General features: G+C 42.2%; 1 protein-coding gene across 1 annotated transcript in view; it reads right to left on the reverse strand.

The window, feature by feature from the left end:
* Window positions 1-24,604, reverse strand: part of col9a1b (collagen, type IX, alpha 1b) — a gene marked incomplete at both ends in the record, with an annotated part of 49,006 nt that extends 24,402 nt beyond the window's left edge. Inside the window, 17 exons of the mRNA XM_083775053.1 lie at window positions 755-808; window positions 3,828-3,884; window positions 4,744-4,776; window positions 5,729-5,782; window positions 7,258-7,311; window positions 7,417-7,440; window positions 7,808-7,843; window positions 8,424-8,477; window positions 12,116-12,178; window positions 12,302-12,337; window positions 13,616-13,675; window positions 14,164-14,187; window positions 14,962-15,045; window positions 17,023-17,419; window positions 18,064-18,196; window positions 23,680-23,897; window positions 24,540-24,604. Coding sequence (XP_083631179.1) covers window positions 755-808; window positions 3,828-3,884; window positions 4,744-4,776; window positions 5,729-5,782; window positions 7,258-7,311; window positions 7,417-7,440; window positions 7,808-7,843; window positions 8,424-8,477; window positions 12,116-12,178; window positions 12,302-12,337; window positions 13,616-13,675; window positions 14,164-14,187; window positions 14,962-15,045; window positions 17,023-17,419; window positions 18,064-18,196; window positions 23,680-23,897; window positions 24,540-24,604 — 1,446 coding nt within the window. The remainder of the gene's footprint in view (window positions 1-754; window positions 809-3,827; window positions 3,885-4,743; window positions 4,777-5,728; window positions 5,783-7,257; window positions 7,312-7,416; window positions 7,441-7,807; window positions 7,844-8,423; window positions 8,478-12,115; window positions 12,179-12,301; window positions 12,338-13,615; window positions 13,676-14,163; window positions 14,188-14,961; window positions 15,046-17,022; window positions 17,420-18,063; window positions 18,197-23,679; window positions 23,898-24,539) is intronic.
* Between the last annotated feature and the right edge of the window lie 451 nt (window positions 24,605-25,055).

A 25,055-nucleotide genomic window follows, 5' to 3' on the forward strand; every position in this document is an offset into this window, starting at 1 on the left:
TGTAGTTTGTAATAATCTCTCTTATCATGATATGATGACTCGCTGTATGGCTGTAGTGCATGTGTGTATGTGTGTGAGCTGCTGTACTACCTAAATAACTCATTTTTTAGGGGTTAGGGCATTGTAAAAACGCTAAAATAATAAAATAAAGGTAAAAAAAAGCGTTGGCCAAGCAGTCGCACCCCAAGGCGTCAAGTTCAAGCTCCGCCTATGGCGTGCAGGCAACAATGTCGTCTCCAGCCGGAGAGGGAGGTGTGAACGAGTAGACGGGCGGGGGAGAAAGGGGGACGGCGGTCGATTTGGCCGAAATAGCCAGACTGAGTAGGAGATATATTATGCCTAAAATCATATTCACAAAACATTTCAAATGGAGAAAAACAACAGAGATGATTTAAATCGAATATTTAGACAACGTCATGCAAGGGGAACTTTCTCTGGACTCCATGGGCTAAGAAAATAAACTTTAAAATCTCAAAATCGGTCAGAACGGCTGCTCCGACGTCCTAGTGTTAAACCGCCTTGTTTTACATGCTTCTTTGGTATGGTGGTGTCACGTGCACATAACTGATCTACAAGCTCACAACCCATTGTGACGCAGCGCCATTGTGAATAGATTGGCTATTTTCACAATTTCAAGAAAAACCTTGAAAGTTGATGATGTGTATTTAAACATTTCAATTAATTTCATTATATATATATATCAATTAATCAATCAATCAATCAATCAATCAATCAATCAATCAATGATTCATACCTTGTGCCCTTGTTTCCCTGGCTCTCCACCTTCTCCTTTCACACCTTTGTGGCCCTAGAAGAGTATAGGACAAACACATTGAAGGAGGTTTCATTTGAAGGATCATTTTGTCCGTGGAAAATGTTGGATTTTCTTTTTTACATGCCATTATAATGTTCCTATGTTGATCAATAAGAACCAATTTACTGAATGCCAAGTCCCCAGGTTTTCTTCAGAACATGTACATGACACTGATTTACCCTACTACGACACTATGGCACATTAGGAGTCCAACTACTAGTGAAGGTCTGAGAGTGTACAAATGAAGGGTCCGTTTGGTTCCAATTGAACAATCACTGAGATACAGACCTGTTATGGTCATGCAGGGATTATAGCGCTTTATGTGCTTCTGGTTATTGTCCATTCATTTTGTATGACAAAAATGTCCACAAGACAGCATGGCGCCCCCTGCTGCACTGTCAGCATAATGCAGTGGTTTTCAACCATGATAAACCCCCAGTTTTATATGCATTAGGCCAGAGGTTCCCACCCACTGGTACATGTACCTGTGCTAGTACGCGGGACAAGTCCACCCACTGGTACATGTACCTGTGCTAGTACGCGGGACAAGTCCACCCACTGGTACATGTACCTGTGCTAGTGCGCGGGACAAGTCCTGCCACTGGTACACGAGAAGGGAATCCCATGTTTTCCCGACCGTGAATCTATAACTGTGCGTCAATGACAATGATATAACATTATGTTGTGATATTATAAGCGGGTAGGAACCTTGAGGCCAGTCAACTGTCTTCCGTGTTTTGGTACGATGATGCGCGAACGCTCAGTTCCCCCCCCCCACCCCCCAGCCATGGCAGTCCGCGACCATTTTATGAACTGTCAACGGTCCATGGTAATAGAGAGGTTGGGAACTCCTGCATTAGGCCACAGACCTCCATTGTATACTATCTGGAACCCCCCCAAACTTCACTGTGTGAAATGGAACCAAATGGACCCCGCTTGGTCCATTTGGTCCATTTGGAATTACAGAACTGTAAGGGTCTATACTCTATTTGGTTTCAATCATTTAGGCTGGGGACACCCTGGAACCCCCTCAAGGACCCCTGGGGGTCCCCCAAACCCCAGGTTGAGAACCTCTAGCACAGTAGTCCTCAACCTTTTCCGGCCACCCAAAATACTCATAATTGAATTAGGGACCCCCAATATAATCATAATTGAAGTGGGGACCCCCAATATAATCACAATTAAAGTGGGGACCCCCAATATAATCATAATTGAAGTGGTGACCCCCAATATAATCATAATTGAAGTGGGGACCCCCAATATAATCACAATTGAAGTGGTGACCCCCAATATAATCATAATTGAAGTGGGGACACCCAATATAATCACAATTAAAGTGGGGACCCCCAATATAATCACAATTGGAGTGGGGACCCCCAATATAATCATAATTAAAGTGGGGACCCCCAATATAATCACAATTGAAGTGGGGACCCCCAATATAATCACAATTGAAGTGGGGACCCCCAATATAATCACAATTGAAGTGGGGACCCCCAATATAATCACAATTAAAGTGGGGACCCCCAATATAATCACAATTGAAGTGGTGACCCCCAATATAATCATAATTGAAGTGGGGACCCCCAATATAATCACAATTGAAGTGTGGACCCCCAATATAATCATAATTGAAGTGGTGACCCCCAATATAATCATAATTGAAGTGGTGACCCCCAATATAATCATAATTGAAGTGGGGACCCCCAATATAATCATAATTGAAGTGGGGACCCCCAATTTAATCAAAATTGTAGTGGTGACCCCCAATTTAATCATAATTGAAGTGGGGACCCCCAATATAATCACAATTGAAGTGGGGACACCCAATTTAATCAAAATTGTAGTGGTGACCCCCAATTTAATCATAATTGAAGTGGGGACCCCCAATTTAATCATAATTGTAGTGGGGACCCCCAATTTAATCATAATTGAAGTGGGGACCCCCCACGCTGACAAGCACTTGGAATTGTAGGAGTTGATGCATTGCATTAACTAACTCAGTTCCACAGATAAATATTGTGAAGTTCAGCTATTTTCACCATTTTTACCTCAGTCTTATATTATCTGACCAGTTGTTATAGAATAATTTGTTTTCATGCAATAATGCTCTTTTTCAATTTAATTTCTTTTCATTCCCCCTATGAAAAAGGTCTTAAAAGTCCTTAAATTGTCACTTTACTGTAATCTGGGGACCTCCCCCAAAGTCATGTGCGTGTCCCCGACCAATACTGTACGTTGAGAACAACTGCTCTAGCATAATAGAGCACAGAAGGCCTGGCGTCACTCGTTCTTCCCCTGGTTCGCCAACGTTTTTCTCTATGGAGAAGAACATCTTACCCCATTCTGACCTGAGATCAGATTCATACGAGGTTTCCCACTGGACACACGCTGGTCTGATTAACCCATTCTGACCTGAGATCAGATTCTAAAAATGTCAGTCGCTCTTCGATTTTTCAAAAATAGCAGACCTACAAGCTCGTATCGCGCCACTCGGTGGCGCGATATGAGCTTGTAGATCTGCTATTTTTAAATAGCTAAAGCATAACATGATGCTGACACCAAAATGGGTGCCCGGTCAGAATGGGTTAAAATCGTCTCATACAGTATAAGCGTTGTGGTCCAAAAATAGACAAGCGGTCTAGGCGATATTGTCAGTGTGGCTGGCTCTGTGTCGTTTATGACAGGGGTTCTCAACGTTTTTGTCCGGGGACCCCCAAAATAATTTGGCGACCCTCCGAAGGGTGGCGACCCACGAGTTGAGAACCCATGGTTTATGACAGTCAGTCAGTCTGTTTCTAGCGAAACTTGTAACTACGGCGAGAACATTAGCACGTTCTCGCCGTCAGTTGATTCTTCATATCCACATGAGTCAAACCACTGGGATCATTTGTACATTTTTGGAACACAGTTCTTATTTGACGCGATTCTGAATGGGGGGAAAAAAACAGGTAGGATGTGTAAATTGCATCAGACTTGGGTGATTGTGACTGCGTTTGACCATCCTACTCACCTTCATGCCTGGAAGGCCTGGATGACCGGAGGTCCCCGGAGCACAGGAGTTTGGGCACTATAGAGCACAAGGTCAAAGCATACAGTCAGCTACAGAACAGTGGTGATTTCCTAGACTAAATCTAGGACGAAATTAATGTTCGTCGACTAGCTTTTTCTTTTGTTGACGAACACTAAACAAAAACTAAATAAACACAAACTATATAACTACATATACTGACAATTTTGTCAACAAATAAAAACTTTCCCAGATCGGGACGCCAATTGTATCCATTCAGGAGAGAGACAGTATAGACCGATTCACAGAGGGTTTCCTGGGTGCGGCCATTACTGAGGTGTACCATTGAGTGCAGCAGCACTGATTAGCTACACCTGGCCTACGGAGCACCTGCTCCATGGATTACCCCTCAGTAATGGCCGCGCCCAGGGCACCCCTCTGTGAATCGGTCTATACAGGACACACAGGATACACGGCGGGTCCATTTGGAAGTGACGACACAAAGACATGAGCAGACACAACAGGACCACTGTAAAACTGCTCACAAAGCTCATAAATCTCTCTGATTGGATGAAATTGGTGACCAAAATGTATTTTCTGTTTATTATTATTATGATTATGGAGTGCCGTGATTTTTTTATTTTACTTTTTCTGTGTTGTATGTGTCTATGGAGTTAACATTACTCTAATAGACCCCCAGGTGTGGTTATAATATTAAAATATGAAAGCCAAAACCTGAAAGCCTTTGAGTCAAACACAAGGCCCTCATTCATCAACACGGTGTACAACCCATATTTGGGTGTACACCGCGTTGATAAATGAGGGCCTAAATCTTTAAAGAGATGAGGAGACACCCGTTACTGAACAAGCGCTCTAAATACAGCAATTAAATTACATTTCAGAATTAATTGAGCCTTACCAGTTCAGTATTGCCTTGCATTCCGGATGCACCCTAAAATTGACACAAACAAGAAATGTTTTATTAAAATGTCAAAGGTTACATACGGAATTAATTATCTGGTTTTTATTCTCTGCCAAATATCAGAGCGAATTTCGGATAACGTACAAAAAGAAATCGAACTCACTTCATGTCAATCACGTTTGCACACTGCCGATATTTCGCCCGTAAAAATAATAATTGGACGGGTCGATTTTATCAGTTTTCCACAGCTGTCTAGTAGTGGGTTAGGGTTTGGTGGTGACAGGCTGACAGCTAGTGATAGCCTCCTACTTTATACTGGGGTTTAGTGGGGTGTTGGCGACAGGCTGACAGCTAGTGATAGCCTCTTACTTTCTACTGTCTAGTAGGGTTTAGTGGGGTGTTGGTGACAGGATGACAGCTAGTGATAGCCTCTTACTTTCTACTGTCTAGTGGGGTTTAGTGGGGTGTTGGTGACAGGATGACAGCTAGTGATAGCCTCTTACTTTCTACTGTCTAGTGGGGTTTAGTGGGGTGTTGGTGACAGGCTGACAGCTAGTGATAGCCTCTTACTTTCTACTGTCTAGTGGGGTTTAGTGGGGTGTTGGTGACAGGCTGACAGCTAGTGATAGCCTCCTACTGTCTACTGTCTAGTGGGGTTTAGTGGGTGTTGGCGACAGGCTGACAGCTAGTGATAGCCTCCTACTTTCTACTGTAATGCAGCGAAAACAACGCACCAGTGTGCAACCACTTTAAGTATTAATTGTGAGTAATGAGCTCTACACAGTATGTCGTGCATTGGAATCATCACTGTCAGTGTTCATCACCGTTCTGCGTGGAGGGTAAACAAAGCAACACATGAATTTGATTGGCTATCGCTGGACGATAGCCAATCAATATTGTCATGTTTTACTACTCTGAGGACCCCCTCCTGGACCACCTGTTGAAGACCCCTGGCTTAAAAGATAAACCTTGTGATGCTTACTCTGACGCCGGCTGGCCCCCGAGGCCCTTGTGGTCCTCGCACGCCCATGGCACCCTGTAGGAAGAGAGAGAGAGATCATATTAGGGCTGGCCAAATCAGTGTAATGATCATGTCCACTCCCTTATTTAGAACCAGCAACCGACGCTGTGGTTAATCAAATAACCTTCTTTGTGTGCTATTAAAACCCTGTTAACTAGTCTAGTACTATACTTTGTTGTACAATGGTGGGATTGGTGGCATACGGAAATTGTGTAAATAGCAGATGTACAAGATCATAACGTGTTACGATGTGACATGTGAGCTTGCAAATCTGCTATTTTCACCTTGTAATAACCATTAATCATAATTGAGGCCAAGGTTTGAAAAAAATCATATTTATTTGAATCACTCAGCCCTACATCTAAAACAAATTAAATGTATTAATTCCTTTGTCATTGTATTGGACCCTGAATCTTGGACTTTAATTCCATTATGATTTTATAGATTCGATATTAGACTCAGTATTGAGGCATTGAACATTTTGGCCTTGTTTTATACTTCATTGCGAGGCGCTGTCACGTGCCAAAGAGAGCAGATCTACAAGCTCACAAAGTGCTGCAGCGTGTTGTAGATGAGCTACTTTCGTGCATGACGCTCGCTGGCACACAATTAAGCATGAATCAGGCGTTCCAGTTATGTGGATTAATGTGCACTGTCTCTGGAACGATACAGTCACACATCTGTAGAATCTGATTGGTTGTTGCTGCATCTCAGTGGCTCTCAGGTTTGACTCTACGTTCCTCTGCTGTAGGTTGATGTATATGGTCGTCTAAAGAAATGCATCCTTCTGCAGCACTGGTATGCACAGCAGAATTAGGCCAGATATGTGATGTGATAAACCAGCGGAAGTTGAGAGTTATATGGAGCTATATGGACCAGAGCTAAGAGTAACATAACATAATTAACACAGTTATTTGCAAGTGATCAGATTGGATTTGTGTATTCAGGCATCGTCAAAATTACAGAACGCGTCGCATCTATTTTTGGCAAACGACAGTCACAGGCTGGTCACAGGCTCCAGTGTCCAGACAGAGTGTCCAGACTGAGACACATATTTTTTTCAATCATATCACATTTCAAACCACCCAGAAGTGTGGTTCAATTAAGCAATATTACACGGGTCGGCGGTGTACGACACCTTCTTCATGACCTTCATCTCACCCTCACATTGTGAGGATAACTCCAACCTGTTACATCACCTTTGGTGTCCTTAGACCTTATACATTTCTGTTACCTGTCGTTATCTGCTTCCTGGTCATGTGACTTCAGTAGCCAATACACGACATCTGTGGGTTAACGTGATTATTGCCACGACAGTGATGCGGTCAGGAGGCTCCTGGTGTGTTATTTATTTACTCTAGTGTTATTATTCCTTCGTCTATTTCTTCACTTCTATATTTCTGGTACAACACGCTAAAGACAGCTGTGAAACTCGACAACGGCAATTTAAATCATTGTCTGTCTACTACGCTATCTGGCAGTATACTCACAGGGGGTCCACCTTTGCCCAATTGCCCTGGAAGTCCGCCCGGCCCTGGTGGTCCCTGTGCAAAGAGACACATTGGGTTTGTGTTTTGACACCACAATTATGGTCACATCAAATGTAACACATACTGTATAGCAGCAAGTATCATTGATCATTTACTTACAGGTTGTCCATCGGCCCCAACACCCTGTAGAGGGAGACAAACACAATGAATCAGTACCTCCATATTCTCCATATTAAATTAACGACCTACTGTTTATCACACGAAAGCATCTCTGTCGGGTGGAAACAGCAAAAGTAGCAGATCCACAAGCTCAAAACACGACGCTAAGCGATGTGTTTTGAGCTTGTAGATCTGCTACTTTTGCTGTTTCCACCCGACAGAGACAATATAGAATGTGTAATCAAATGATGATGACATCTGTACATATTGAAACCCAATATTAATGAACATAACATATCTTTATGTGGCAGGTGCATTTTGTGTGAATATATATATTTTGTTTTTAGGGGTTCCTACTTCCTAACAGTGAGAGGATAACAGTGTAACTTACAGCTAATCCACGAGATCCAACTTTCCCAGGTTCACCCTACGGAGAAAAATGAAGAATGTTTATGATATTAATGCCTTTATTAAAGTAATGTAATAGTCAAGCCTACTCATTTAAGCATAGTTTAATATTGAGAAGTTGAAGAAAGAGAAGAAAACATTTATTCATGTGGAATGGTTATTGTGGAAACTATACCAAATAACTTTTGTTTAATTGGAAAAACAGTTATGACTTTAATTTAAAGTGTCTCCTCAATAATACATTAAGATACTGTATAACTTCTACGCTGACCCACATATTCATGTCAAAAGGAGCAGACTCGAGACCTCAAAACAGGAGACTTTGTGTTGACATTCCTCTGGAATCTTATCGCATGACTGGGCCGGGGCACACTTGACCCGGCAATGTTTAGTTTAATGAGGACCGATGTTCTGACTTCCATTCCCCACAGAGATTACACCAGAACACTTGCAGGATTAAGAGCCATTCATCACGAGGAATCTCTTCACGCCACGGTGACTCCTACCGTCATGGCAGCGGAGTGGACGGCACTTTGGCACGGCTCTCTCCCTGGGAGACGAGCGGAGCTGAAAAGATGAAAGGCCCATTAGTCACTCACCTTCTGTCCGAGGGGACCGTCAGTCCCGGCGTCTCCCACAGGGCCCGTCAAACCCTGCACACACACAAAGGAAGATTTGACTTAACGCGCACGTCAGAACAAAGTGAACATCGGCCATGATGTGTCAAATGGGGCAGAGTAAGTGCTCTTTGACGCTGAAACAATCATGGGCTAAAGTCATAGTTTACTTACATTACACATTACTGTAGTGTACATACACACTTTCATTGCCGTTTGAGGTCAACCTCAAATAGCAATGAAAACATCTATCAGTGGTCCCATGTTTTCATTAGATATAGCTCCCGTATATATAATGAATACACAGTGGTACATTGACATATTATGTCAATGTACCACTGTTTCTGGATATTTAACAGCCACGCTATACTATTGCCAAAATGTCACAGTATCCTATATCGTTGTCTGTGTCCATATTTGGGAGGAGCAATTTGATGTTAATATTCATGAGTGAGAAAATGCTAGATATAGCTATTGCCCCTCCCCTAACGTCTATATAGTATACTGTAGAACATCTTAAGTCATACTTGATGCCTCATTGTGTCGGTCAGTGCTTATATTTCAATAACAACATAATCAAAGTGGAACTCTCCATTGAAGTTCTCCATTGTATAATGATGATAAACCGCTACTATGCTAGGTTTTGGTTAGCAACATAACTTTTTGGCTACATTTTTTTTGGTCAAACGTACTGCTAATTATACCTTATGTGACAGGCTGAGTGTGCATATAAGACTAAAGAAGCCGTAGCCTTATATAATCACAATACAGTATATCTTGCCCCTCATGTATTTATTTCTTAATTGCTGCATCAGACATCTGACAACTCTAAACAAATGTTTTCTTCTGCAAAATATGTGTGGCAGTAATAGTGTAATGAATAGGAAATATTATACATAAATGTGTATTCACAGTGATTCAGTGTTTTAACCGATTAAAACCGGGAAAGCATATATCAATTGTGACATTATGTTGCTATACAGCAACATATATTTTTCACAAAGCTCTTGCTTGTCATCTGCTTTAAAAAAAATCTTGAAAGTGTTTTGAAAAATGTTGAACAATTTGGATGTTTTTAGTTTGTTTTTGTTTTTACACAAATCTTTTCTTCTGGGGGGTCCCTGGCACCAAACATTTTCAGATGGTGGTCTACGGCAGTCAAATACATATCATTTTAGGGATCCTTGGCATGAAAAAGTTTGAAAACTGGTGATGCATTAACAAAGTGGTTCTCAACTGTCTTTACTTGGAGTTCCCCCTTCTTACATCTGACAAAGATGGCACGCACACACACACACACACACACACACACACACACACACACACACACACACACACACACACACACACACACACACACACACACACACACACACACACACACACACACACACACACACACACACACACACACACACAAACAAAGACACACACTTGTGATTTTCAGACATATTAACCACTTATGCCCTATACTCGTGTACAACGAATAGCAGAAATAGCCAATCTACAAGCTGTTTTCACTATTCCTTTTTGAAAAATTTAGAACATTTTTGGACTATTTTGGTCAATATGATGACCTAAAAAGGCAAGTTGCTGTATGATTTTGTTGCAACAAGGTCTCACACCTCCCTGTGATCTTTGGCACACCCCAGGGTGCACTGGATTAGCACAAAGTCAGCAATGTTAGCAGAAGGGGTGCGAGGAGCAGTGTGCCATGTCTGCTTATTATAAGCGACTTTGGGCTTCTTTTTCAGCTAAGTTGCTTATAAATTTCAGTAGTTGCGGGTTGCGTTTTTGTGTGCTTTTGGCTTGTTTCTAATCTAAAGTGTAGTTGCATGTTGTTTAAACCAGTGATTCTCACACATTTCCATGTCAAGGACCCCCAGATTAATGTATTTTGTCCAACGACCCTGCATCTAAAGATATTTTGTTCCAGGGACCCCATACTAGATTTTAGTTGTCCGATCTACCATCCGTCCGAAGCCCACAGTGAGCTTGCAGATCGGGGTGTGCATGCTTATCCGACACACCAAAAGTCTGACATGCGCAAATCACCCGTTGCTCCCGACATGCGTTGGTCTGATATATGTTGTGTTGTGCTTCCGTTTAGGGTTAGGTTAGGGGTAGGGTGTCGGTCTAATGACTGTCGGACTGTTATTATGTCGGAACTAAAGCCTGTACCCTGTAGATCGGCTATTTTCAAGAAGCCTATTCAGTAGTTTAGCCGTGACGTGAGCGCCCCCTCCAGAGATACTTCCGGCCGGGTCCTACTTTTGTGTCGCTTTTGTGTCCCCATAGAGTTATACTGTGACGCTCCGTCGGACTAAATCTGAGACGAAAACAACCACGAAAGTCTCATTTTACCGCTTTCCTCACAACAAACAAAGCTGCTGCTCCAAATCTGGCTGTGACAGGCCGTCTGCCCCACACTGGATACTATCGCCATTTTATTTCATTGTGTCAACTAAATCCTCATTAATGCAAACTAGAAAATGACGTCGGACTTAACCCATTCTGACCGGGCACCCATTTTGGTGTCAGCCTCATGTTATGCTTTAGCTATTTAAAAATAGCAGATCTACAAGCTCGTATCGCGCCACCGAGTGGCGCGATACGAGCTTGTAGGTCTGCTATTTTTGAAAAAAAATCGAAGAGCGACTGACAATTTTAGAATCTGATCTCAGGTCAGAATGGGTTCATCAGACCAGTGTGTGTCCGGCGGAAAGCTCGTATGAATCTGATCTCAGGTCAGAATGGGTTAAATACTGAATAGTCACTTCTTTTGCGCTTGTTCATCGACCTGGCTGCTCATTTCTCTGACACAATCTGGCAACAGTGGCGAGGAGGTGAGAGCTATCCCACACTGCTGGACACCAACATTCCTCGGTCTGTCCTCAAACAAGACCCATTGACAAGACACCATTCCACACCGGGCTGCGGATTCTAGACCCCGCACTCCAAGAACAAGCAAACCCACACAATACCACTATTGTTTCCTAAAATACTGTGTCGCGGTAGTCGCGGTACACACACTTATAAGTCAGTGATTCTCAACCTTTTTTTTATCTTTCCCCGGTTTAATATGCATTATTAGGCCCACAGACACCCCACTTACAGTACACTTTGCACCGGTTCTGGTACCCAGAACTATCATTGAGAACCGGGTGACTGAATCAAAATGTCATGATTTGTCATGATGACCAGAACACAATAATGAAGATCAATACTGTTACCTCACAAAAAAATAATGAATTGCATTCCCTCTTTGTCAGGCTATATAATTTCATCACACATTAACATCACACAATGTCTGTTTTCTTGACTTTCCCAGAAACTCCGGAGGCATCATACATTAATTACATTCAGGCCGGCGTTGCACAAAATGACCGCTATGCCCTCTCACAAAGGAAATTCGAATTTTGTTCACCCTGATTATTAAATTCCTCTCTTTTTGTACTTTTTGCAACAGGATCTCGGGGGCTAACACGGACCTTTCACGGGCCTGGGCTGTAGCAAGCCGATAAGACATGCCTGGCAAGGTTCCACCTCCCCCGCGGCTCACGAGAGAGTCCTGAATACAGACCTTATTATTCTTGCCAATTTAATATCAACAACAACACAGGGCCCAAAACACAAATTAGGTTTACAATGTTTTGTGTAAAAATACCACTCACATCAGCTCCAGGTATGCCTGGCAATCCAGCAGAGCCTGGTCTACCACCATCGCCGTCGGGTCCCTATAAGAATGATTCAGAAGACCCACATAATAATAATTTTTACAAACGTTTGAAATTATAATAAAGGATAGACCAAAAACAAAGTACATCATTAAAACATTTTGATTTAGAATTCATAATTACAGTAAGGCCGTCCACGCCTTGGTCTCCCCTTTCTCCCTGTAACGAGACAAATTGTATATTGGTTAAAGTTACAGTCAGTGATGTGTTTTGTTAAATGGTTCTATATCCTGATAATAATCACTGAGTGTTTGTTAGAGTATAGGCTGACAGGACACTGACTGCAGAGACTGGAAAGTCTCTCCTTAAAGGAGAATTCCATACTAAAAGGCTTTCTTACCTTTCTTTGTAGTTGTTACGTCCCCACCAAAGAGGTCCAGGTGTTATTTTGTACAAAAACACCCCATAGCCCCATTAAATTCCCATTCAATGCAATGCAATTCATTAAATAAGGAGTTTTTTTTTGCACAAAAAAACACCTGGACCTCTTTGGTGGGGACGTAACAACTACAAAGAAAGGTAAGAAAGATAAGAACGCATTCTAGCATGGAATTCTCCTTTAAAATGCATTTTCAGGTCAAGATACCAATTCTCAGGAGAGAGAACTCACGCAGGATATAAGATACGAGGAAGGAACATCATATACGTGACATATAAGTGATGACACAAAGAATTAAGCAGTCGTAAGTGGATCACTATCAAATCGAAGCCTAAATGGGTAGAGTCTTGCCTGATTGGCTGTAGATCAGTTGATCAATTAATGAATTGAATACACAGGACCACAATGGAAACAAGCCTTATAGGGCTTTTTGTGTTACCGGTATCCTTTTAACAACCTTGGGAAACCGAATTCATCTGTACAAACAATCAATCAATCAATCAATCAATCAGTTGTTTTTAGGCAAGCAACACTGTGGTATAGGCCTACTATGGATCATAAATAGTTTTACTATAACCAGTGGTGGAAAAAGTACTCACAATTTTTACTTAAGTAAAAGTATCAATACTGCAACAGTAAATACTGTGTTAAAAGTCCGGAATCCGGTCTTTACTTGAGTAAAAGTACAAAAGTATTGGTATATCAAAATGTACTGAAAGTACCAAAAGTAAAAGTACTCAATATTCAGAATTTCCCATTTCAAGTTTTCAAATGTATATAAAAATTATTTTGAAAAATTTAAGAAAGCTAATCTACAAGCTCACATTGCGTGGCATCGCAACACATTGTGAGCTTGTAGATCTTGTAGTATAGGCTACAGCTATAGTTCAAATGTATATGTTTTGTAATAATATTGAAAATCTACAACCTATAGTGTAGAGTGGCTATATACTGAAAATTGGAATTACTCCAGTAAAGTAAAAGTACCTTGAAATTGTACTTAAGTACATTACTTAAGTAAATGTAATTAGTTACTTTCCAACTCTATGAACACTTACAGCAACGCCATCAATTCCTGGAACACCTGCAGGTCCCGGACCAGCTGCTCCTTGCCCTATCTGAGTAAACAGCAATATTAACAAGATTAAAAGAATATATATGAATTTCACTTTAATTAGCTGACAATTATCCTCACTTTTCCCCCATCTTATATAGCTCCTATAGACCTAAAAGAAGTATAGGCCTATAGAAAATGTGGAGCAGGTGCATATTGGTGTTTGTGTAAGTATAATGAAAAACAACGATGTCGCTGAACAAACATGCTCTTATGTATAGGCTACATTGATATTCATAATTCATATACCTAATTACCTAATCACTAATAATGACCGATATAATCAATTCAAAAGCAATAGAACACGCGGATGGGAAGTCGGGAACGACTACTAGGGCCTATATATATTAGACTCAAGTCGTTTTGCTCTTCTTCTCACACGTTATGCCAAATAGCCTATATATAAATCGCGATTATGTTATGGTGAGCCACCTGTCCAAAACCACAGGAATACAAATCGTATAGCGGCTCCTCCATCATAGGCCTACTCACCGGCGGAAACTCCGCTTCGTCGATCTGTAAAGAAGAGAGACACAAAGTGTATTTTATAATAAAGTCTTACTTGAGCGGAGCAAAGCAGGACAATCTGAAGCAGGGTCAAGAGAGGCCCCCGATAGCCCGGGGCCCGAGCCATGGTCTCTCCCCGCGGTGTCAGGGAAAAGGGGCTATAGATTAGTCCTTGATTCTGGGTCTCAGCTGGGTGGTGGTGACAGACAGACGGACCCCCTGACACAAAAAGAACCACCCGACTGAAGCCGCTTCAACTAACCTAATGCCGTCCGAGGTACCGTGGCCATCAAAGGCTCATGAATATCCATGCTGTCTTTTGCTTTTGGGGTAGTGATTGGATGATGGCAAGAGGCGCACGTGTGGCAGGGGAGGAGTTACTTGGACAGATTGCGAGTTGCGGGACTTTTAAATAGCCTATTTTTTTGGGGGGGGTGGAAGAAGGATAGTCATATATTTGTCTGACATATTAAATACAGAGTATAAATACAATTAAATTCATTGTGCTCAAAGGAGCACTCTCAGTCTTAAAGACATACACCAATACAGGACAACAATAGTGCAATTGTAACTAGTAAGTAAACAAACAATTAAATACAGAGAGAGAGAGAGAGAGAGAGAGAGAGAGAGAGAGAGTTAATTATACCACTGCTATTTTTGACCAACTATCTTTTGCTGCTTTTCAAGTTCTTTGCATTACATGCATGCACAAATCCCCACTTCATTGAATGAGACTGTCAGAGTCAGTCAGCATTGGTTGGATTTAGTTTTGTTTCTCCTTACCGATGTGGTGCCTGGGAGATAATTGCACAGTTCTTCCTGGGGTCGCATCACATCACAGTGAACCAACATCGTCTGGAGCTCAAACTGTGAGGGAAAGAACTCAACGGAATTAGTATAGGGTATAGGCCTATAGACTAAGATGAACCACTAACACAATTATGCTATCAATAGTAGGCTATAGGGCTATGTGAAAAGTCTCAACGTTTCACTGAACAGCCTTAACTTTTCAATGTGTTCATCTGGACAATATAAATAGGCCTATACTGTAGTTCGAGTGACAGTGTCAAAATAAGTTAAAGTCTTATCATCCATGTGTCAAATAAAACAAATGTTGATCTTAAAGAATTCCACAATTAGTCTACAAGAAAATTAACTCTTTCATATCTCACCTAGGGATAAGCAAATATTTGTTGTTTGAACGTGTATTAAGCAATAGCAATGCTTGCTATGTTGTGGAGATAGGCCTATACCGTGTGTCTCTGTTTTCCCTGAGTAAATACATTGTGTTAAAATGTAAGCTGTATGTGTTGTAAAATGTAGGGTAGACCTACCACTAACAGGCTAATTCAGCAGGGCATACAATATAATATAGTGACCTCCACTGCTTGCTCGGCAGCTTGACTTTGATGAGTTTGTGCAGCTATATTGTCATTGCGAACGCAATGAGCACTAACTATGAGACCCTGCAGATCATGTCTGTGTGTGTGTCTGTGTGTCTGTCCCGCTGTGACACCACCCGCCCGCCACCAGAGGGCGCAGCTGTAGCACACACACCCACACACACACAGGGCGCAGCTGTAGCACACACACACACACACACACACACACACACACAACCACACACACAACCACACACACACACAAGCTGCGTTCGCTTCCCGCGTTTGCGCGTCTTACTTGTTCAATGTATCCAAGGAGCTGCAGGCATATTAGTATAGTCTATATACCTTATTAATATGTCGCAACCTGCAAGCTGTTGGTAGAAATGGAATGTGAATCTGTGCGTATACTCGCCATAGACTGTACTCGCGCGTGAATTGCGCAATAATAATAGAAAACATGCCTTGATTTGTGCTCTGAACTGTGGTAAAGGCCTAATGTATATTGTACAGCCTGTGCTGTGTGTGCAGCTGTGCACAAGGCTGCGTTTATTCACTGCCACTTTCTACAATGTCCACATATTTGTAGAAGTTGTTTGTTAATGCAGGGGTAACAACAGATATTAGGATTCTGTTAGGGACAAGATAGCCAGGAGCAGCTCTCTTATGCAAATGTATATCTGCTCAAACACAATCAAAGTGCAATCTGAACAATTTAAATTCGTTTTTTATATATAATAACAGTAGGCTACCAAATTATCATAATACAAAGGTTTTTTTTATAAGTAAATAGTTTTGGCATCAAAATATACTTAAAGTACCAAATGTCCCATTTTACAAGGTATTTATGAATATATAAAATGTATTAAAGTATTCAATAGCAGATCTACAAGCTCACAACACTTCGCTGATCTGCTATTTTCAAATAGCCAAAGTTTAAATAGGGATGAAGTGGTATAGCATACTGTATGCGTAGTAAAAAGTAGGCTATAAAATATTTGCCTCTGAGATGTAGTTGCGTAGAAGTAGGCCTAAAAGTATTGTAAATTGGAAAACAAGTATAAAGTGTAGCCTTGAAATTGTATCTACAGTAGCCTATACTTGAGTTAATGTAATTACTAATTAGTTAAATTCCCATCCATCCATCTTCAACCGCTTATCCGTAGTCGGGTCACAGGGGCAACAGCTCCACCAAAGAGCTCCAGACTTCCTTCTCCAGAGCAACATCATAGCAACTTCATTCTGGGGGATCCCGAGACGTTCCAAGACGATTTTGGAGATATAATCCCTCCAACTCATCCTTGGTCTGCCCCAGTGGGACGTGCATGGAGGACCTCCCTAGGGAGACGCTTGAGAGGCATACTTACCAGATGCCCGAACCATGCACCTATAAGCTATAAGTATCATTCCCACCACAGATAGAGATAATATATACATAGGCTAGGTCTAAAAAATAGCTTACCGGAACTGCTACCACAGGTCTGTCTGCCAGTTTCCCAATGGAAGTGAAGCCGTCCACGTTGACCGTATCTCGGGGTGATATATTTTGAGATCCGATCATGACACAATCCACGAAGAGAGTCACGGAACCTTTATTGACGTTCAGGATGATGTCGTGCCACAGAGAGTTGAAAAGGAACGTGAGTGAAGCGAAAACAACGCTCTGCCTTTTCTTATCGCGTCCAATGAAGGCGAATTCTAGAGACTGGGATTCTCCATTGAGTCTGACAGCAAGTTGCTCCTGGCCTTTCCTATCTCGTATTTGCCAGATATTCCAGTTTTTAGTCACGGTACTGCCACTCATGCGAAACATTGACACGAATGCAAACTCTTCTGGTAGTCCCAGAGGATATAATGACCTGAAACAAAACAAAACAAAACAAAAAACTCATCAATTCAGTTTATTTGGCAATGACTGAACATCAGCGTCGACTCGTGGAAATAGATTTGTATTTAGCCTACATGTTAAGTAAAAGTATCAATACCACAAATACTATAGGCTTTGAGTGAAAGTACAACATTGGCATCACAATATGCTTACAGTATAGGCTACCAAAGTTATTGAAAATAGCAAATCTTCAAGCCTACACGCTTGCCTTGTAGATCGTAGAAGTGTTTTGTAGGCTGTTAATATTCAAATCTTTAAAAAGAAAACTAGTAGTAGGCTAACTAAAGCTGTCACATATTATGTGGTGTAAAAAGTAGAATATAAGCATCTGCAGATGAATGAAGTACAAGTATGTATTTAAAAAATTGAATACTCAAGTAAAGTAAAAATTAGGTAGTATCTCATGCTTGTACAAAGTAGCCCACAGTTCTTGAGTAAATGTTCTTTCCACCAGTGCTGAAATGCCTCATTATTTTGCTGATGTCTAGTCTAGGTCTAGCTTTCATTTTCAGCACCATGGACAACGTAAACTACAGTACCACACATTTACCACTAGGTGTCAGTATTCACTTACAAGAATTCAAGCTCGTCTCCACCGATAGCAGCTATACTTACTTTGTGTTGATTCTGAAGTTGAATGTGGGCCCTATTCTATAAGCTACGGTCTGTCGAGCTGAGCCAACAATCTTCTTTACGGTTCCCCGTCTTGCCAGCTCGGCAATGTGGAACTGAGACATGATATAAAATCCTGTCGGAAGGTAGTTTAAAAAAAAAGTTTAAACGAGTGGAAATCTATACAGAAAATGTGTCAAATTAGCTGTCTTTTATTAAACTTACCAGGAAAACGATCTTCTCCTCCGATGTTGACCTGAGGGCACACGGATTGCTCGATTTGAAGGCCAAGGCCAGATGAAAATGGCACCTCTGTAAAACGATGATGATATATTAGCATTTAGCAAGTGGTGGAAAGTAACTAATTAATTTACATTTACTTGAGTACTGTACTTAAGTATATACAATTTTGAGGTACTACTTTAACTTTAGTGGAGTATTTCACATTGTCAGTACTTCTACTCCACTATACATTTCAGAGGCAAATATTTTAGGCTACTTTTACTCAACTACAATTATTTTTTAAACTTTAGTTAAGTTACTTAATAGCCTACATTTCAGCCATTTGAAAATAGACGATCTACAAGCTCACAATTTGAAAGATAATTTTTTATATTTGAAAACTTGTGAAATGGGACATTGTCACAATGAGTACTTTTACTTTTGGTACTTTTACGGAAGTATAGGCCTACGTTTAGAATTCTGGACTTTTACTTACGTAAAAGAGTATTTCTATATATTGCAGTATATAGAAATACTTAGTTTTACTACCTTTGCGAGTAGGCCTACCTTTCCCACCACTATGTATATTAGGAGATAGCAGTAGTGGAAACTGGAAAGTGTACATTTCCTCAAGTTCGACCTTTTGCATAATGAGTGCTTTTTACTTTTAGTACATTTTGATGCCGATACTTTTGTACTTTTACTCGAGTACATTTTGAATACCGAACTTTTACTTGTATTTTCTGCATTGCAGTATTGATACTTTTACTTAAGTAAAACATTTGAGTAGGCTACATTTTCCACCACTGGTAGACAGCCTGACTGACTGACTGACTGACTGACTGCCCGACTGACTGACTGACTGACTGACTGACTGCCTGACTGACTTGCTGGCTGCCTGACTGACTGACTGACTGACTGACTGCCTGACTGACTTGCTGGCTGCCTGACTGACTGACTGACTGACTGACTGACTGACTGGCTGACTGGCTGGCTGGCTGGCTGGCTGGCTGGCTGGCTACCTGACTGACTGACTGACTGACTGACTGACTGACTGCCTGACTGCCTGACTGACTGACTGACTGACTGACTGACTGACTGACTGACTGACCGGTCGTCTAGGTCAGACAGACAGACATGACAGACAGGTCAGCTAGGTCGGCGAGGTCAGTGGTCTGTATGTGTTAAGTGTGTGTGTGTTTGCATAGGCTACTCATTGAACTCATCATCACCCTCAAGTGAGTGAGTGATAAAATGAGTTGTTGTTTGAAAAGCTGCACTGGCTGCCTTGAATAAATATTAGGCTGCCTGTCGCGTCAGGGCCGTGGGTGGCTTCCTGCTTAACACTCCAGCTCTAGACACTATTTTTATACATCCGCCGTCAGAAGTTATTTATCAAGTTTGAACAGTGTAATGTTCCACGTAGACTACTTGGATGCCAAATGTCAAAATTCTATTTTTTGCCATGGACACATGCGTGGAGATACAAGAAACAGAGCTAGCCCTAATTGTACACTATACTACTAGTGCAGGTTGAAGCCGGTGGTCCAAATGGACCATTACAGGTCTGTTACTATGAGAGTGTACAAATGGACCCGGCCGCACATGTCCATTTGGTTCCATGTGTACACACTCAGAGTTATGGGTGTCCTTGAAAATAAAAAGTCCTAATGTCTCATAGACGGTAAATCAGTGTCATACCTATTCTGAAGAAAACCTACAGTAATTGGGTCTTATGGTCAAAATAAGGACGAAATCTAAAACTTGCCACTGACGAGGACAAGTCTCGCGAACAGACACTATATGTCTGTGTATGCCTGGACACATTGATAGCCCTAGGACTAATCTAGGACTAATTCCTATTCATTTTTACAGTGTATTTGGTTGATGCTATAAGCTCTTCAGTGCAACGTGCATCATGTTCTTATTATGGAGAAACAAACCCCTAACCCTTTCATATTACGTCAGTGCTGTTTTTATCCATTTAGCTCAGTGGTTTTAATCCGGGGCAACCCCCAGTGGACCATGAGGAAGTTCCAGGGGCTCCCCAGTTAAATTAAATTATTTAGGAACCGTAAAGGTCAAAAAGGTGTACAACCATCAGAGTATACACTCTCAGTGTTATGCGTGTACATTTAAGACCACTTTTCCACCAAAATAACTTTGGTTGTAGAGCTGGTTCCGTTCTAGATTCATGGAACCTTGGTTCCAGTTCCGAACCAACTTTTAGGGTACTGAACCAATAAAACTATCTGTGGAAACACTCAACGCTCAACACTGGTTCAACCCCTGTGGGAAATGGGCCTTTGAGAACCACTGATTTAGCTAAGATGCTACACAGTACACACTGTACACAGTATACCATGTTGACCGGTGGTTCTCATCAAAGTGGGGTCTGGTATGGGGAACAAATAATGGATAGTTAGGAACCAAATGGACCCTTATGTGTTGCTGTAACTGAGTGTGTTCTAACGGGGTCCATCTGTTTCCATTTGTACACTCTCAGAGTTCTGCTGGTCTGTGATCTAATGCAGGGGTTCTCAAACTCAAAGTGGGTTCGGGAACCCACAGGCCCCTATAGCTAAAGCCTCTCTCTAGGTCGTCCTCAGACGAGCCTTCCATCGTCGCTTCCAGTCATCCCGGGTTCTCCATACATCCTACTCCATAAATCCTACTGTACTATATTAGACTATATTATAGTTTTCACATTAATGTAGGGGTTAATGTAGGGGTCCGTGACATGAAAAGGTTTGAGAACCACTGATGTTGACAACCCATCTAACCTAATGTGGAAACATTGCAGCAGATAAGGGATGCGGGTCGGTTGCCACAGACATCAGCAGAACCTTTCCTTGCTCTTCAGAGTGGATGTAAACACAGTATAGGCCTAATATCTTAACTGTCTGAAAGAGAATACTGGTGTGGAGCACCAGTATTATGGCATAAAATCAATTATTAGCACATCTACTGTAGCCTACAAGCTCAAAGCACATCATATGATGCATGCAACGCATTGTGAGCTTATGGATCTGCTATTGCAGAAAAGTCGTCTTATGGGGTCCCCTGGGACAAAATCCTTTCAGATTTGGGGTCCGCGTCCTAATACACATCAATTTCGGGGTCCTTGACATGAAAATGTTTGAGAACTTACTGTGACCAAGGAGTGCTGTGCAGAGATATCTTGGGACGACATGGCAGCAGAACAAATAGTAGAGAAGGATTCGCCTGGAATGCGATCAGATATTGCAATCGATTGGGAACACATTCTTTTCTGCAAGAACTAAACATGCATATCAATTGCAGAACATCATAAGTCACATGTCAAATTCTTCACAGATACAGTCAGCATCATGCAGAAACAGTTACCTTTTGATTCCCCCCATTGAACAGCCTGGTCTGGAAAAGGAAAAATGTCCCAGTTTTCAGCTTTTCTTCAGATGATGGGCTTCCGGTTAGAGACCGTAGCTAAAGTTGCTCCTCTAACCAGAGTGCTGACCTAAAGTTTACTGCACTGAGGCCTCTTTATACTCTGGACTGTTGTTACTGAGATGGGGGTGAGTCAACAGCTTTTGTGTCAACTTTGCATTCCACAGCAACTATTCAACTAATGCAGTGGTTCTCAGTCTCTTTTTTTCTTCTTCTTTCTTTTGTTAACATTTGTACACTCTCAGAGTTAAGTGTACAAAAAGATGTACATTTGAAATCTCAAATCTTGACATCTCAAGTTAGCAGGGAGGGTCCCCGCCTGGTCTCCACTTTGAGAACCTCTGATCTAAAGGAAGATGTTAATCATTCAAAGATCAGAATAAATGTAATTAGCACATCATAGAACATGAATTATGTTCACATGCATAATTGCATCATCACATGGTTCCTGTTACTGAGAAGTGCCTTGTCACTTCACATATGAGAAATCATTTCTGGATTGTAGATTCCATGGCACAGCAGAAGCAGCGAACCAAAATATTTTTATTTTCTATACCGGTAATTATATTCTTCTTATAAAGCAGTGGGTCTCAAAGAGGGGTCCGGGGACCCCCAGGGGTCCTTGAGGGGGTTGCAGGGGGTCCCCAGCTATCTAACAAATATGTTGTCTATGCAAAAATAGCATATCTACAAGTAGGGAACTTGTCACACTTAACCCATTCTGACCTGAGATCAGATTCTAAAAATGTCTATTACATCCTGACAGTTTCATTATTAACCCATTCTGACCTGAGATCAGATTCAAAAAGTGTCTTCGATTTTTCAAAAATAGCAGACCTACAAGCTCGTATCGCGCCACTCGGTGGCGCGATATGAGCTTGTAGATCTGCTATTTTTCAATAGCTAAAGCATAACATGATGCCAACACCAAAATGGGTGCCCGGTCAGAATGGGTTAATACATAATCGTCTAATTGCAAATATTTGAGATAATCACATTTTTTTTGTCATGATCATCAAAATTATGTTCATGTTGAAAAATGTTCATACATAAAAAAGCAGAAATAGCAGACCTACAGCCACCCTCCACCTCCTCCGGCCCAACAATCCCTTCAGACATGCAGGTGCGCTGCAGGATTAATTCAACTGCAGTGACCATTATCATCTTCCCCGCCCAGGTCTCCTCCCCCGTTTGTGTAGAGACGCTCGACAAAACCAGCTGGACCACAGTGGATTCAAACCCACAACCTCCGTGGTGGTGGGCCCGGTTCATGCAGTGTTATAATGGAACCCTTTATAATATAAATTGTGATAAAGTGATCACGGTTATGCACATTGTACAGTACAGACAACACATTTAGAATTCTTTAGGTTTTAGTTTTCAAACAGCTGGTAGAAGTCAGTTTTGCCAGAACAAATCAAAGGGGAGCAAAGATCCCTCTCTATGCCTACATGCTGTACTGCTGCCTACACACCACTGTGGCAGATCTAAAACAACCCAGATATCCTGCCCAGTGGTGGAGAAAGTAAGTACGTAGCAATACCACAATATAAAAATACTCTATAGGGCATGGCCACAACACACCGCACTTTTATTCTACCTATATGAGGGCGGATTCTGCCAATGCAATTCAATGGGAATGGAGCGGTTTGCTGCCATTTGCAGATTTCTGCAAGCAAACAAACAAACAAACAAACAAACAAAAACATTTAAATGCATTGACAGAATCCGCTCTCATAGGTAGAAGTGTAGTGTGACCGTACCGTGCCCTTACAAGTATAAGGCCTGTATTATTATTTTTTGAGTGGTGCCCAACTGCCTCCATTAATTGACTTGACTGTGTGTGCGTGCGTGTGTGAGTGTGTGTGTGCGTGCGTGCATGCGTGCGTGACCTATATTTACCCCTGTCTGAGTAGAACTGATCTGTGTCTGAGTAGGACCTATTGACCCCTGTAGCTATAAGTCAATAACTGTGCTTGACACTGTCATCATCGGCGATCGCTATAGAAACGGGTATGATTGTCCTCCTGTCGGTGGGTCTGGTCATCTGTGGGTGTTGCAGGTGGCTGTAGAGGCCGTTCTTTGATCCACAGTCTCTATTGCAGTGGGTGATTGTCCTCCTGTCGGTGGGTCTGGTCATCTGTGGGTGTTGCAGGTGGCTGTAGAGGCCGTTCTTTGATCCACAGTCTCTATTGCAGTGGGTGCATAATTATGTGAATGGTTGTCATGAGGGTGGAGGTGTTGGTGGTGTAAGGAGCCGTCTTGGTGGTACAGGTACTGTAGGTCTCTCCTTTTTCTGTTGCCTCTATGCTTCTGCGGCACAGTGGAGGTCCTTTTCTGTGCCTTTTTTGAAAGGTGCTATATAAGAAAATAAAGGATGCCTCTCTGGAGGGCAGCCTCCTCCCAGGTATTGAGGCTGAAGCGACACTTTCTCAGGTGAGTTTTGATGTGATCTTTGTAGCTCTTTTTCTGCCCTCCTTGGGTGCGTTGTCCTTCCTTCAGCTGGCCATACAACATTTGCTTGATGACGTGGCACGTCCATCGCATCTGGTGCCGAGTGATGATTGTGGTGATGCTAGGGATGCTGGCTTCCTTCAGAACACTGATGTTGGTTCCTCTATGCCAGTTACCTTCCTTCAGAACACTGATATTGGTTCCCCTGTCTTACCAACTGATCCTGAGGATCCTGAGGATCCGGAGACATTGCTGCATGGTGGTACTGCTCCAGAGCCTTCAGATGTCTGCTGTAGGTGGATCCGGAGACATTGCTGCATGGTGGTACTGCTCCAGAGCCTTCAAAACACTGATGTTGGTTCCCCTATCTCACCAACTGATCCTGAGGATCTTGCGGAGACATTGCTGCATGGTGGTACTGCTCCAGAGCCTTCAGATGCATGCTGTAGGTGGAGACATTGCTGCATGGTGGTACTGCTCCAGAGCCTTCAGATGTCTGCTGTAGGTGGAGACATTGCTGCATGGTGGTACTGCTCCAGAGCCTTCAGATGTCTGCTGTAGGTGGAGACATTGCTGCATGGTGGTACTGCTCCAGAGCCTTCAGATGTCTGCTGTAGGTGGTCCAGCTATCAACCCCGTAGAGCAGCATAGGCAGAGGATCCAGAGACATTGCTGCATGGTGGTATTGCTCCAGAGCCTTCAGATGTCTGCTGTAGGTGGAGACATTGCTGCATGGTGATACTGCTCCAGAGCCTTCAGATGTCTGCTGTAGGTGGAGACATTGCTGCATGGTGATACTGCTCCAGAGCCTTCAGATGTCTGCTGTAGGTGGAGACATTGCTGCATGGTGGTACTGCTCCAGAGCCTTCAGATGTCTGCTGTAGGTGGAGACA

The sequence above is a fragment of the Protomyctophum parallelum genome (genome assembly GCF_964188405.1).
Source record: "Protomyctophum parallelum genome assembly, chromosome: 10".
NCBI classification, from domain to species: Eukaryota; Metazoa; Chordata; class Actinopteri; order Myctophiformes; family Myctophidae; genus Protomyctophum; species Protomyctophum parallelum.